Here is a 15,248-nt window from a genome sequence, read left to right on the forward strand (position 1 = left end):
AATAAATTTGAAGATTCTATTTTATTATCATTAAATAAAAACAATTAAGAATAAGATTGACATATAAGAAACGAACAATTTATTTATTACAAAGCTTAGAAGTATTAGTTTGAACTAAATAGGATATTTTAAGCTTTCGTTGTTCGGTAATCTTCGGCAACTTCCGGACTCGACTGTCAACAAAATGACGGTTGCCCCTAGCGACGAAACAAATCCATCATGGCGGTTCCAGCCGGGGTGAAACTTGACGACGGATCGGGCGGGTTTTTCACAAATTGTTTCCCGGCAAAGAATATTTTCAGGCAATCAGAGGATGGTACGGATCTCTTCGTGATATTTTTGACATGGTGTAATTTTGAAATGGTTTTTATTGTTAGTTTTGCAGCATTTTTTGTTGCTTTTGTCTGCCTCCTCGAACCATCAGTTTTTCTTTTGTTTTGTTTTGTTGTTCTGTGTTTTGAAGTTCAATGTTGCCATTTCAGATTTGAAGATTTCAGTCATCAATATTTTGCTGTGCCTCTAGGATAAGGGATCATATTGTATAATCATGATAATGTCGCTTTTTTCACTTGTGTATTGTAAACACAGTGATTGTTAATCAGACATTTCTAAATTGAAATTTGTTTAGCCCACAAACAATTTTCAGCATGTTCAGGGAATTCGGGACTGAGCATGCTGAGGCTGAGGGGACAACGTTGTTGTTTCGACAGTTGGACGGCTGTTTTTGTGTCTGTAGCCAAATCACCCCTGACGTCACCAAATGACCAATGTTAGCCCTTTGATCAGCATGTGTTTTGCTTCAGTTTACATGTAGGATACTTGATTAGTCCCTATGCTCACGCATTGGTACCCACGGTGCGGCAAGGGGAGGCGACAAGAAACTTGTCTAAACCTTGGTGTATTTCGCTGGGACATGAAACAGCCGTCAACATTTTTGAACAAAACTGTTGCCCTGCAGGCTAGGCTGCAATGTGACTGACCGTTTTTTCTATGGATTTCAGTGGTGTCATCACTGTCCTGCCACATAATAATCGCGTGCATTTATTAAAAGAATAAGTTTTTAATGCACACTCCACTACTCCAGTACTAAGTACATGTAGTTGACAACCAGCAGCCCTGCCCGCCAAATAGGACCTTGAGCCTTAAGATTTCCATAATCTCCAATCACAATTTTTTTTTTTTTTGTAGCCGGGGCATGGATGGTGGCTCAGAAAGCTGAGCAGCGGCGTCACTTCAAGGCTGTCCTGTGTGCAAAGCCCAAGACCTACTCGCAGCTGAAACATGAACGGAAGGAGAAAGAAAAAGAGGAACGACGGAGGAGGCAGCCTCCATCTTCACCAGACGCCTTCGTTGAAGCCAACACTACCACTCCGGGCTTAATGGATGGTTTCTTCCTGGTAAAAACAACTTACTAATATTAGAAAGGGGGTTGAATCCAGGTGCTTGCCATTTGATGTGTCCTTGGGCAAGCTGCTTCACCTCTATTTGCCTCACTCCACTCGAGAGTATGAATGGGTACTAGCAGTAGTTTGGAGGTACATGTACCCCGTGATCGACCTGCACCCCATCTAGGGACAACAAAAACAATTTTATGCCAAGGAAAGTGGAGAAGGCCTATGAACAACTAGTCTGATACCCCAGTATTGGCTCAAGATGAACTTCACTTACTAATACTCAAGACAGTAGGTCCTCAATTTTCAATGTTTATTTCTGAAAATCGTATTTTTGATTTGAAAAAAATAACTTGATTTTTTTTCTTCAGCTGAAGCACTGTTGCGTGGAGGACCCTTCTGACGTCTGTTCCATCAACGTCACTGGCAAAGAATTGACGGACGTCAAGGAAGAAGATTACCAGCTGTTCGACAATGCGGCGTACATCAATGCTGGAGAGAACCTCTTGCCGTTTGGTAAGTGCAAACTATCCCCCTCCCCTAGCAGATGCATCAGGACTAAAATATCAATTCAAAGCTAACAAGTTTGTGCTATGAACAGGTGCGATGTTTGAATGATAAAAAAAAGTCTTTTGCAGAGATTTAGTTGAAGTCTTGAAAATAATACTAACTGACTTTTTCCTTTTTTTTCAAACTCCTTACAGAGGCCTTCAACCACTTTCCAATAGTTAGGGAGTTAGAGTTACCCTTGAACGCTTTGCGGGGAATCTGTGTGGACCTGGACGACTTTCCCTGCTTAGAAGTGAGTTCCAATTTGCCGATCCAACATACATCAGATATTTTTTTAGTTACCACATAATTTCAGGTTTTCTACAGAAGTTTGTAATCAAGTGAAAATGATCTGTGTCTTTTTTTCAGGTACTTGATTTATCCTACAACAACCTCTCCAAAGAAGACATCCTGGCGTTGGGCCTGCTTCCGAAACTCAGGGTGCTGTACCTAACTGGGAATCAGTTACGTTCGCTGCCCGTGGAGCTGGCCAAGCCGTATATAGTGCCACTTCAGTAAGTCAAACTGGCAATTGAATTAATGGTCTTAGTATTGTTAGTTGATATAACTTGGGATTGGATTCTAGATTGGGTGGCATTTTGTCATGAGGTCTTCTTTCTGTCTTTAGCTTGAGGTCTAAAGACAGGACACAGGTACCCCATTCTGACATTCTGTCCCTGGTAAAAATCTGCCTGTGAAGCATCTGCTTTAGACTTCGGACTGAATACCAGATTGGGTTTTGCGGATTCCCAACATCAGTCGGATCTTCCTAATTGGGTACCTCAGCCGAGGGCTGCCTTCTGCAGTACTTTGTTCAGTGACATCCAAATTACTGTTGATGTCAGCCCCTCGGCTGTGTACCAAGTGCATCGTGGGAATGGGTGGGCCGTCATCGAACCAAACTGTTTCAAGCTGTCGAAGATTACCAAACTTGGAATTTTTTCAGTGACAGGTGAATAAGTGAATAACTTGAGGATAAGTTTTGCAGGATGTCAACCATGAAGTTGAAAAGTGGCCTCATCAAGACGAAGCACGTGATGGTGCGCTGAAGTGTACCCGGCTTTAGTTCCATCCCTGGCTGTAGAATCATTTAACAGCCAAATTAATTGGAAATACTCCAATAGTCGGGTGCCTAAAAGCTACTCAACCTGAAGCCGTACAGGAAGCAATGATTGAAAAAAAACCTTGTAGTCTTCATTTTTTTTCCACCTCTCTCTCAACTCTAGGGACAACAAGGAAACCTCAATCCCCCGCTTCCCAAGCCTGGAGCTCCTCTCCCTGGACGACAACCACCTGACGGACCTAGCCACCTTTGCCAGCCTGGCAGGCCTCAAGCGGCTCAAGCGACTCAATCTGGATAAGAACGACATCCCCTCGGTGCCGCACCTCAAGGCACTCAGCGGCAAGCACGTGGCAGTGGAGAGTGAACCCCCATCGGCTGCCTCTACTCCGGGGCGGAAGTCTAGAAGGAGGTCAGCGAAGAGTCGAAGTGGGAGCAGGTCTGGGTCTGCATCACCAGGAATAACTGCAGCAGACTTAGGTAATTAATAAAATGCATAAATAACTCCAGATTTTTTTCCCTTAGATTGTTTTAAGCATTGTCATTAAAGCATTGTCTTGATATCAAACATCTTGTCAAAGTGTAAAGCACAAGCAACATTACTTTTCCGTCAATTTCTATCAAGATCGAAGAGACACTGTCGAATCAGAGCAGCATCTGGCGGACATCAAAGAGGAGTCAAGAAACAGCAGCTTGCACGATGACAGTCCTGCCCAGGATCTTCCGCCGCCTTTTCCCGAGTTGGAGCATCTAAGTCTTGCCTTCAATAAGGTAGGTGCTTCTGATCAATATTGGGGTCACCGCTCCACAGATCAGCCCTAAAATGTCAGGGTTTTCCCTATTAAACAGTTTTCTTTCAGGAAACCATCAACATTAAAGGAGTGCCAACTTTGCTAACTTTCAGATCACTGATGAGGAATCCCTCCTTGCCGTCGCCGCGTGGCCGATGCTGAAAGAACTCGTCATCCACGACAATCCGCTCACAACCAACAGCAGCGGGGATCCACCGTTACTCAAGAGGTACCTGACTGACAGGTTAGGCATCAGCATGGTGCGCAGGAAACCAGACTACAAACCTAAGCCTGTCATCCAGGTCCCTGCCAAGCCACACAGAAAGGTAAGGCTATGGCTAATTGCAGTAACACCTGTTTATAGGAAGTAGCTTCAATTCCTTCCATGGATGCACGTGTAATTGCAAGCCGCAACCGAGTAATTGGGACGCGGGGATAGTTGCTGGAAGAAGCTGAGATGATACAGAAATTGGAACCACTCAATTACAAACTTGGAGCATTGATTTTGAGGCTTATACACACACTTTGTCAAGGTATGCAAACCAAGACATGAAAACTCATTTTTTGTTTTTACTTTTTGCTGGTATGCACAGGTTGCTGAGGTTGTACCACCAATCCCCAAGAAACCCCTCCAGTTAATGCTAGAATCCGCCCACGCTACCAAAGCCCTTCCCTCGTCACCATCCCATCCCACCCCTCCTCCAGCAATGGACAAGCCCCAGCAGTCCATCTCTGGTCCCCTCCCACCAATCCCGGCCACTCCTGACGGCAGGCCCAAGACTGATCCACTTCACAACAGGGAGAGTCACGAGGCGGGGTTGGAGGAGGAGAAGTTGACGCGGACAAAGTCCTGGACTGCTGAGAGCTTCCCAAGCTCCCAGGCAGCCAGCGGCAAAGAGAAAATCCAACAAGCAGATGAACCCGTCTTCCTCACGCAGGTAAAACCAGTTCATTAACGTTTTTCATTTGACCAGATCAGAACCTGCATCCTTGATTTCCAAAACCAAAAACAATCAGTTAAATCAGTCTTTGTAAAAAAACAGGTTTAATACAAAACGCCACAAAATAAGAAGAAATGTCCACACCTTTGGCATCCTTCCTTTCTGAATCTCAGGTGGATGATCAGACAGAGGATCCAAAACCTGAAGAAGTGCCACCGAAACAGCAATCAGACAAACATCCCAAGAAAGAGAAGGCAAAGAAGATGGAGCGAAAGGACAGCGCTGCCTACTCCATGTCCGTCCCGGAAAAGTTCAAAGGTTACGAGATATTCTACGACACACCTGAAGACGTGGAGGAAGAACCAATCGTTACAGGTAAAGCTTTTCAGTCTCCTAAGTGGCTGTTTTGGAACCCAGATTTTTATGTTGTGAAGGGGTTTTAAAACTTCGGAGCTGACCCTGGTTTCCTTTTCATCTCCCGAGTTCAGAATTATTTAGAATCTGTTAATGTCCGAACCAAATGAAGTAAGTCTAAGCAGTGACTTTACATAAATGTGTGCTCCAAAAGCAAAAGATGGACCAATGGGCTCTCTGCGTGAACAGAGAGGGCGCTTTTCGAGAGCCCAGTAATGGACACACCACATGTGCGTACTAGTTCATGCGCATGTAGCGCAAGGTACGTTTGACTTGGTCTATTCTGAACGTGCACAAAACCATAGGGTCTCCGCATGAGCTTCAGAAAGGGGGCGGCAATGCGTTCAAATATCTGTCCCAGTGGTTTCCCCCACCTCTCTCTTCTTTACCGTTGAGGGGGCACTTGTGCACAGAGCCCATACAGAGATGGCGTCATCAAATCAAAGGCGTAAAATCTGAAGACAAAGATAAAGCTGAGGTTTAAACAAATCCCGTCTGCCTTATCCTAGGAGCTGATGCTGATTTGAGACCTTAACAATCATCTTGTTTCTTCTTTTGTCTACAGATATCCAAGGCAACCTGCGATCCCTAAGGTTGGCCCTCAAACACCCAACGCTGTACCAGAACCAGGTGGATCTGGAAAAACTCCAGAAGCCGTTTGAGCCGTATCAGAGGGTAAGAACTACGATCCAAAAAAAAAAAGAAGCTACCTTCTTTATATGCAAACACCATTGGAATCGGGACAACTGGACTTAAACTTACTGGATGGAGAACAGATTCACAACCAGTTTTCTTGTTTCAACCTTGTCAACTGTCTCAAAATCTCCATCAACCATTGGGATCTCTAAATTGTTTTGGCGTGGGGAAGGTAGCCAATCAACTTTTACACATTGGATTTGTGGAATTCCTTTGGAACAACGGCAAGTGTTTTTAAGAGAAGTCAAAAAGGAGTAGAACATTTTGACGATTTTGGGAAGGTAGACAGATATGCACCTGTTAAGTACATGTATGGGTATAAGTTTGTTTACACAATTATTTACAAGGCACGATTTGATCTTAACAGAGCAAGTTTCAGCCCCGCCCACCCCACAAGAGCAAAGCAGAGAAACTGGAAGACGTCCTGGAGACGATGAAGAATCGACTGGTGATCGAGGAGGTGAATCTGGGCAAGTTGCTGGAAGATCGCAAGATGCTCAAGAAGGAATACCCAGAGGTCATGCAGCTCCTGCAGGAGGTAAGCCACCCCCCTCCTCCTCCTACACCACACCCTCCTTTTAATCCACTTGTTTTGGACTAGGCTTGAAGAGAAGCGTGCATTTTACAATTTTTGTTTCTTATTATTCAGATCCAGGCCAAGTACAGCGCGGTGCGGGCCAGCTCCATGCACGCCAGCCAGAGTCAGCAAGACGCCGTGGCCGAAACCCTGAAAGCCATGCAGGGACTCGGCGATCGACTGCACGAGCAGAGGTCGGCACACGAGGGCGCCGGGCTAAGTGAGCAGAGGGCGACACAAGGGGGCGCCAGACCCAAATCGGGGAGCAAGACCAGAGTCAAGTCTGCCAGTGCAGTGAAGTTATGATAAGATGAAAAAAAAGAAGAGACCTCATATGTTTTAAAGCATCCAAAAACAGCTTCCATAAATACAAACTGTAGAGTGTTTATCAAAGATTGTATCATTTGCAAAGTGTACATAACTATGAAGTGTACGGGTGTATAGTTAATCTGATATTCAAAGTGTGCATTCAGTTACACATGATAAATTAGTGTTAAATACCGCATGACTTTGGTACAGAAATAATAAATTATTTGATTGGAACAAGTGCGTCCAGTTTATTTTTTTTTGCCACCATTTTGCAACAGACGGGAAGAAATGAAATATCGTAATCGTTAAACTTTTGACGTATAAAGACTTGTGTTTATTCATACCTATCATCAATTATGTCCCCAATACTATTATTACAGTTTTATATTCAGAACACATAAAAAACACCTGGGTATGAAGAAAGTAACCTTTTTCGAAACCAGAGGAAGTTTTTAGGGGATCAAGTTTGAGAAAAAACTGTCCAACAGTTTAAAATATAGATCATATCCCTTTTTTTGCTTCCCTGATTAAAGGAGAAGTCCTGGAACCAAAATCTACAAATATAATTTACAAAGTGATTATTATATTAATATATCCCAAACACCTAAATATTAACAATACTTACAAAAAAACCCTACAATTACAGGAGATAATTCAAGGGGAAAAAAATGCAATATACACCATTTTATTTCAAACTTATTGTACATAAACAGTCAGTTTAATTTATTACAAATAATGACGTGATTAAGTGTCAATCAATAAAATATCTACACAAGGTACTTAATAATTGGGATATTTGTAAGTAAGCATACCCCAACTCCTCTCCCCCCTCCCAAAAAAGAAATCCCAAAGAACATTTAGTGAGACAATTCGGTAGAAATATTTCTTTTAATTAAAATCTGCTAAGTTTTAATCGTGCATGTGTATCACAGAAACAAAAATTGGACTTCCCAGTTTTTTTTTTAGATTTGAACTAGGCTTTTAATTGGCTTGTCAGGAATAAAATCACAGTTAAAATCCAGCATTTCTCTTCTAGACCAATATTTAGGTATCCCTTTTCCCAACATACCTATCAATTTCCAATGTCTTCGTAAATACTGGATATTGTGTCCAGCACCAACACAAAGAGAACTGCCGTCTTCATAGTAAGCTTCGAAAGAAAAAGCAGAAATTCTTTTTTAAACAACAGATCTGCTAATACGTGTCATCACTTGTTACAACCAGCTAAAAAAAATGATGCAGAAAAAAAAGAAGACATTGACAAGGTTTCTACGCATCTTGAAATCTGGAGATGAACTCGCAAGTACAATGCATTAAACGCTCGCGTATGAAAACCATACACTCAACCAGGTATATTAACGCCACTTCAAACTTGAACATCAGCAGAGGGAAAAAAACAACAAACAAACAAACAAAAACTCCCCCATTTTTACGCGTAACACGAACTAAAACTCTACAGGCATAAAATACATTCACTACTGGTACATGGGGAAAAAATGTATTAACATTCTAATTTGCATTCTAAGTGCCACGTAGTTGCATAAAGAGTAATAAATAAGCGATGTGCACACTAACAAATAATAATGTAATAGTAATACATATCAATCTAGAAAGCCTAACTATTATTTGATAAAGAAAAAACAATTTTCCGACATACTTTAGGGGATCGTGCCTGAATAGCCTTTCGTAATAATTTTCATGTGTGTCCAGTGATTGGTTTAAATACACGGATGAAGTTGTCAATATTGGTGAAAGGTTGGGGAACTGAAAAAGTGGGCGTGAACTGAAAAAGTGGGCGTGGACAGTGGGGGGGGGGGGGGGAGGTTAGACTGATAATAGGTATCACAGTGTGTAACTTAGCAAACCTACAGCAAACTCCGCCTACTGGATGTGATTTAGTTTTTGTTTTTCATTTTGGAGAGCATGAATAGTGTTTACAAAAAAGATTTGTGCAAATTAAAAAAAAAATATCAATTTCACGTTTCAGTTCCTGGTACAACATTGATATGGAAAAAAACAAACAAACACACAAAACACCTAAAAGCTACCAGCATACTTTTTACAGCTGCTCTGAAGTCAGTCCGTGTCACATGACCCCGTAAGGAGCCCTGCGTCCACCTGATGAGTCACATGACCACAGTCATGTGACCTGCCATCTGTCAAAGAAGCTGCCATTGGTATCGAACATTTTTGCTCCAACACAAAAACAAAAAGGATACACCTATGGGAGGCGAAAAATTAATAACGCGTACTGACACGAAACAAACGAGCTAAGAACAATTATGATTAGTATAGATGTCTACGAAAGAAAATCTTAAAATATTGGACCACAAGTACTCCATACACGTATATGCCATTGTAAATGAAAACAAAGTGAAAACAAAACCAACTAAATACGCAACTGTACAAGACTTTTGAACAGCAATTGCTTAACTTTACTCGTACCTGCATGCATTTTTCTACGTTGTACTGACATAAGCCAAGAAAGATAAACACGTCCTGTATTTTTCTGGAGGATGAAAAAACATGCAGGCTAACTCTAGCCTGAAATGCCAACAAACAGATTTCGCCATACACTGAACGTTTGCCATCGACTCTGACGAAGTATGACGACGCACAGGGAAGCCTGATGTCCCATGTACAATGTGCAAGTGGGTAACTGCAGTGTTGGAGTTTTGAGGAGTTCAACAGGGGCGAGAGTGGTGGGGAGTGTGGCCTAGTGGTTAGGGTTCGCGACTCCTGATCAGAGGGTCAGGGGTTCGAATCCAGCCGCTGGCCATTTGTTTTGTCCTTGGGCAAGCCACTTCATCCCTCTTGCCTCTCTCCATCTAGGAGTGTAAATGGGTACCGGCATTAGCTGGGGAGTAACCTGCCATGGACTAGCATCCCATCCAGGGGGAGTAGAAATATTCTCAGTCATTTCATGCTACTGATGCCGGACATAAATGCTGGCCTGATGGGCCACATAATTATTGGCTCGTGACAGACTTTACTTTTTACTGTCTGAACAGTCACAGACAGTCAAAAAAATAATCATCCTCTTCCCCTGCCATGCCTTTATACACAGGCCAGTCACCAACAGTCAGATCGTATTTCCAGCAAGCACTGTGACTAGTCAAATTCAGTCAACAGACAACAGCAGGCTGCTGGTAGGCACAGCTGTCTTATCAATCACCTGCAGTCACAGCAGAGCTGCATCAAGTTACATAAACAGTCACAGCCAGTCAATCCTGCTGTATGTACCGGTAGGCAGGCAGCACTCAACCATTAAAAACAGTCACTCGATTGATTTGGACTGAAAGGATGACTTTGCACCGAATGCGTGTTTGCATAGGTTACTGCCAATTTCAAGTGTTCTCCATGAACTTTTATACAAGTTACGACACCTTTACAGTAAAACCTCTGCAATTCCAGAATTCCAAACGGATTCTATAAAAATTCTGAAAAATCAGCAAAAATCTTGGCAAATCTCACCCCTGATTAGAAAAGATCCTGACATAAATACCAAGGGAAAAGGCTGAGCAAAAAAAAAAAAAAAAAAAATTGGCCTGCAAACTCATTCAACAACCAAATATTTCACATATTTATGTTTCTGTTTCAGGACATGTTTTTGACTTCACCAGCACAACAAAGAGTAATTCCTGGAAACTATTTTCTGAATATGCTAACATTTTTTTTCTCACACTTGCATTTCATGGATACCGATTGACTTTTAAAATTTAAACCATAACTGATATGTATCTTGGGTTAATACGTCTCCACATGAACACACTGGTACATGTTGCGATATGGTTAAAAAATAAATACATATACAAATACGTCTTCTCTGAGTACAATTAAAAAAAAATTTCTCTCAATCTCCCCGTTATGTTTATTTGAAATTTTTACTCGTTGTCTACAAAGTTGATATAGTCAAGGCTGAACGTAAATCATACTCTAAAAACTGAATGGTGATATCAAATATAGTTCCACCATGTCCACTACAAACCACCCTTAAATTGAGTAACTTGTTGATAAGCATATGCGTAAACCAAAAACAAAATAATAATTCTAAAAAATACCAATATATATTAGTGTATGCATACACGTGTGCTTCAATACTACCATACAGCACACATCGACTTATTACAGGTTTTTATTTTATTTTAGGTGTACTCTTTTTGTTGAATAATTTACAAGACCCTAAAAAAATGCAACTTATATATCACATACAGTCTGGTCAGACTGCAGCCTTCTTTCGGTGTGGTTCCCACAGTGTGTGCAGTTTTTCACCACAGAGCTGGGCGTGGCATCCAAGAACCAGTCTATTTTCATCAGATTTCATCCTGCAGCGGATCCGAGATGGGCATTTTATGGCTGTGGCTGTGGGACAACAACACAGGTTCCTGATGCGACTGGAAGCCGTAGTCATGGTAGTCAATGACTGCAATAGCTGTGGCTCAAGCCAAAGATGGTTGCAGTGCTGGCTCCGCGCTGCCACTAAGGTTGCGTAACTTTGCTGCTCTACGACAGTAACAATTGGAAAACAAAATCTGCTGCCCTGAATGGTCACATGGGGGTCACACGGTGGTCACACGATAGTCACATGGTATCACGTGGTGGTCACATGGTGGTCAACTCAATTTTCAATACGATAAATCTCTGAAACTTAACATCTACAGTGTATCTCCAAATAAAAGTTAAAAACATTCCAAGGTACTACAGATCACATTTGTGCATGAAATGATGTTTTAGTAGTCCCAGCATCACAGCGCCCTCTGTCGGTCATGTTGTGCCATGGGCATAATCACGCAATCACGCACACAAGTTCGTTCTCGGATGTAACAAACGTGCCATCTCAGGAACAGATGGGATGAAGACGTCCTTCAAATACTCCTCAAGGAAATCAATGGTCTCCTTCGGCAGGAGAAGGAGCAGAAACTGAAATCAGCGAAAGCTTTTGTTCACGTCTCACTTGTTTCATTTCGTTCCGTTTTTTAAATCTTAAGAGTCGTCACAAACTGGGTGGATGTTAGGAGGCACATTTTACTTAAAGGCGTCGAAAGTAGGAAATCAACAAATCATCTCAGTTGAACTCGGAATCTCTCCGTAGAGTTTGCCCCAGTCACACTTTTCCGATGAACAGTGTCGCCATATCATTTTGTTTACTGTTTCCAGACACAGTAATTCCACAACCGTGTACATAAAGTTTTATTTTGTCCATAGATACAGCTAGTATCCATCGCACTTGTATTATATATACATTCTTTTTTTGTACCGCCTGCTGATGTATGGAGAGCCACACCTCTCAGAATTGTCCTACAGTCATTGCGGCACCTGCCAGAGTATGGCGTGCCAATGTTGCAAGTACTTTTTTTTATTTGGATTTTGAGGTTGACGACAGGGAGCTGTTTCTGTGGGGGAAAGAAAGAAAAACGATATTGAAATGTAAAAAAAAAATAGGGACAGCGTGAGTGCAGGTATAAATATCACTAGACAGACATTCAGATGTACACCTCAAAAGCACTTAAACAGGAAGCAGTTAAAAAAAAGCTTGTTTTTCAGCTTTCTCGTACTCGGAAATATTAAAGAATGGAGGCTACATGTACAGCATATATCCTCACCATAAGGAACATGCATTTTCATCGCCTAACTTCTATGTTTCAATTGAGGTTCTGTATATTTCCAACTTCAGGCAAATCGAAATCGATGAATGCATGACAGAGGAAATTGTTCCTGAAACACTTACTCTCGTACTCTGGTGACAACCTTTTGGACTAACCGGTCACAAATACCGGGAAACGACTCCTCCGATAGATCAAATGCATTCGTCAGCTGGTCTATCGATGCAGTACCGTCGTATTTTCTCTTGAGCTGCAAATAACATGGACAAATATCATCAACAATACGATCTGCTGTGAGGCTCTGCACCGCACAAGTAAACCCTATACGATTCTACACCACATGGTAAAATCTGTGAGGTTTTACACCACATAGTAAAATCTGTGAGGTTTTACACCACATAGTACAATCCGTAAGGTTTTAAACCACAATGGTCAAATCTGTGAGGTTTTACACCACATAGTACAATCTGTGAGGTTTTACACCACAATGGTCAAATCTGTGAGGTTTGGCAACACATGGGTATACTTTTTGAGGTTGTGCACCGCACAAGTAAAGTCTGTGAGGCTCTGCACAACACAAGAAAAATCCTTCAGGTTTTACACCACTAGTGGTAAAATCTGTGAGGTTTTACACCACATAGTACAATCTGTGAGGTTTTATACCACAATGGTCAAATCTGTGAGGTTTGGCAACACATGGGTATACTTTTTGAGGTTGTGCACCGCACAAGTAAAGTCTGTGAGGCTCCGCACAACACAAGTCAAACCTTTCAGGTTTTACACCACTAGTGGTAAAATCTGCGAGGTTCTATACCATATCAGGTTTTATGTTTATCTGTAAATTCTGTGAGGTTCTGCAACTCAAGTGTAGAGCAAGTGAGGTACACGCAAACTGAGTGCAGTACATGTACTTCACCTCAAACGTTTAATCTTTGTGGCTGAGCTCCTGACAATCTGTGAGGTGCTACACTTGGTTTTGTACCTCACAGGTAAGAACAAGGTTGAGACTGCCCTATGCTTACGTTTTTAAGTAGAGGCTCCAGTATGGAGTGGATCGCTTCTGACTTGGGTTGTCGCTGGACGGGAACCTCCCGCTCCTCAACGTGCACGTCGTTGCTGACGTGCGGGGCGTTGGGGTTACCTCGGACGGTGTCAAACCTCCAGCCAGGATCGTCGTCATTCTGCATGCCTAACCTTTCATCACCACTACGATTGTTAAGAAGAAAAAAACAACAGTGAACATACTAGATGATGTAGTTTACAAATGCTTGCCTTGAGATATTCTGGAAAGCTAACATATGTCAACAGCCAGAGTCATGTGACGTACTTGACGTATACTGGTGCATGGGCTCTTGAATAACTTTTGTTGAGCAACTCAAGACCATAAGCAACTGACAGCTTTTTTTAAATGACTGGCTTTGGCTTCGTCTTTGGCTTCAGGAGATTTGAGGCCCCAACTTCTGGAACTCCAGCTACATTTTGGTGCCTGTTATGCTTCAGGAACATTCAATTGGTTGATATGAAGCCAAAAGTTGGAATAGTTTCGTTTAGTTTGCCTCTCAGTAATTCAGAAGTCGGAGGCAAAGCCGAAGAGGAAGACGAAGCAAAGGTTTTGAAAACCCCCCTAAGTATCTGGCAAGCACCTCAATGGACTCCGTGCATGAACAAGAGAGGGCGCTTTTTTAACCACATTCAAGAGCCCGTGGAAGGGACACACCGTATACTGGTTTGCGAACGTACAGGGCAAAGTATGCATGACTTATTTTATTCTAAATGTGCACATAGCCATAGCGTCTTCGTGTTTAGCGTCAGGCCTTGTCGGCAATGCTTTCCAATGTCAATCCCGGTGGTCTCCCCGAACTCTCCCACAAAACTGGCCCTACTATTGAAGCAAAGCATCCTCCTCAAGGACACAAGATGTACAACCACATTGCTGGGTATGGACTTAATTTTTGGGGGGTTGAGGTCTCCCCTGACCCTCCGATCGTGACTCATGATCAGAGGGTCAAGGGTGAGGGATACGAATCCAGCTGCTGGTCATATGTTGTGTCCTTGGGCAATTAGTCACTTCACCCAACTTGCCTCTCACCCCCCAGGAGTATAAATGGGTACCAGTATTAGCTGGGGAGTAACCTGCTATGGACTAGCATCCCATCCAGGGGGAATAGAAATATTCTCCGTCGTTTCATGCTAGTGAAACCGGATATAAGTGCCGGCCTGATGGGCCACATTAGCTTGTGACAGACTTGACTTTTAATTTTACTGAGGTTTCCCGTAATTCCTACTTACTGGTCTGAGTCGGAGTCCGAGTCAGACTCGTTGCCTTCGGCCTTCCACCGTTTGAACCGATCTATAAGCTCGGTCAGATGCGACGTCTTCTTGGCATTCTTGAGAAACTTGTGCTTGAGCAGCTCCTTGGCTGTTGGCCTCTGAAAAAGGGACATTAAACAAACAAAAAAACGTTTGAAAATTGAGTCCAGCAATTGTGAGATATATTGTCCGCATTGTTTTGTGGAGCATTTTTCTATTTCTTTGAAGGGTCTCTCCACAATGACTCGGAGCTCACTACAGCTCTAGAGTGTAGGACACCCTGTGCTTGCACTGCGCCAAGAGCTTACATGCATGGTGCAGGGTGACACGACTACTTTCCATCTGAATGTGAACATTCCCTTGGTGTCTTGAATGACTTTCTTCATTTCACCATATTGTGTATGACACTTCATAAAGACGCCATTCCTTTAAATGGAAATGATAGACCCTTCCTGCCTGTCAATGAAACAGTATGCATTGACGAATTAGATCAGGAGTTTTGGGTCAGGTGACAAATTCGGTCGTGAGTATCGTAACAAAAAGTTGACAAACCAAAGGTAGGCGGGGCATACGGCAAAATCCAGAGGGAATGGTCCTTAAACATAGC

General features: G+C 42.5%; 2 protein-coding genes across 4 annotated transcripts in view; one reads left to right on the forward strand and one right to left on the reverse strand.

The window, feature by feature from the left end:
* The first annotated feature begins 178 nt into the window (after positions 1 to 178).
* On the forward strand, positions 179 to 8,929 carry LOC119723647 (X-ray radiation resistance-associated protein 1-like). The gene is made up of 13 exons (XM_038194419.1): positions 179 to 316; positions 1,189 to 1,397; positions 1,763 to 1,907; positions 2,096 to 2,193; positions 2,310 to 2,455; positions 3,167 to 3,480; positions 3,626 to 3,771; positions 3,905 to 4,117; positions 4,385 to 4,729; positions 4,906 to 5,107; positions 5,712 to 5,821; positions 6,210 to 6,380; positions 6,492 to 8,929. Exons 1-13 carry the CDS (start codon positions 220 to 222, stop codon positions 6,723 to 6,725), a joined length of 2,430 nt encoding a protein of 809 aa, XP_038050347.1. The 5' UTR covers positions 179 to 219; the 3' UTR covers positions 6,726 to 8,929.
* Positions 8,930 to 10,268: 1,339 nt separating this feature from the next.
* The window catches only part of LOC119723648 (serine/threonine-protein kinase 26-like), a 40,392-nt gene continuing 35,412 nt past the window's right edge, over positions 10,269 to 15,248 (reverse strand). For all 3 annotated transcript variants that reach the window (XM_038194422.1, XM_038194421.1, XM_038194420.1), the window contains exons 6-9: positions 14,621 to 14,760; positions 13,354 to 13,537; positions 12,457 to 12,581; positions 10,269 to 12,121 (exon numbers count right to left, since the gene is read on the reverse strand). In XM_038194422.1, the coding sequence (XP_038050350.1) occupies positions 12,085 to 12,121; positions 12,457 to 12,581; positions 13,354 to 13,537; positions 14,621 to 14,760 (486 nt within the window). In that variant the 3' untranslated portion in view covers positions 10,269 to 12,084. The remainder of the gene's footprint in view (positions 12,122 to 12,456; positions 12,582 to 13,353; positions 13,538 to 14,620; positions 14,761 to 15,248) is intronic.

Source organism: Patiria miniata, unplaced genomic scaffold (genome assembly GCF_015706575.1).
Source record: "Patiria miniata isolate m_02_andy unplaced genomic scaffold, ASM1570657v1 HiC_scaffold_17, whole genome shotgun sequence".
Classification (NCBI taxonomy): Eukaryota; Metazoa; Echinodermata; class Asteroidea; order Valvatida; family Asterinidae; genus Patiria; species Patiria miniata.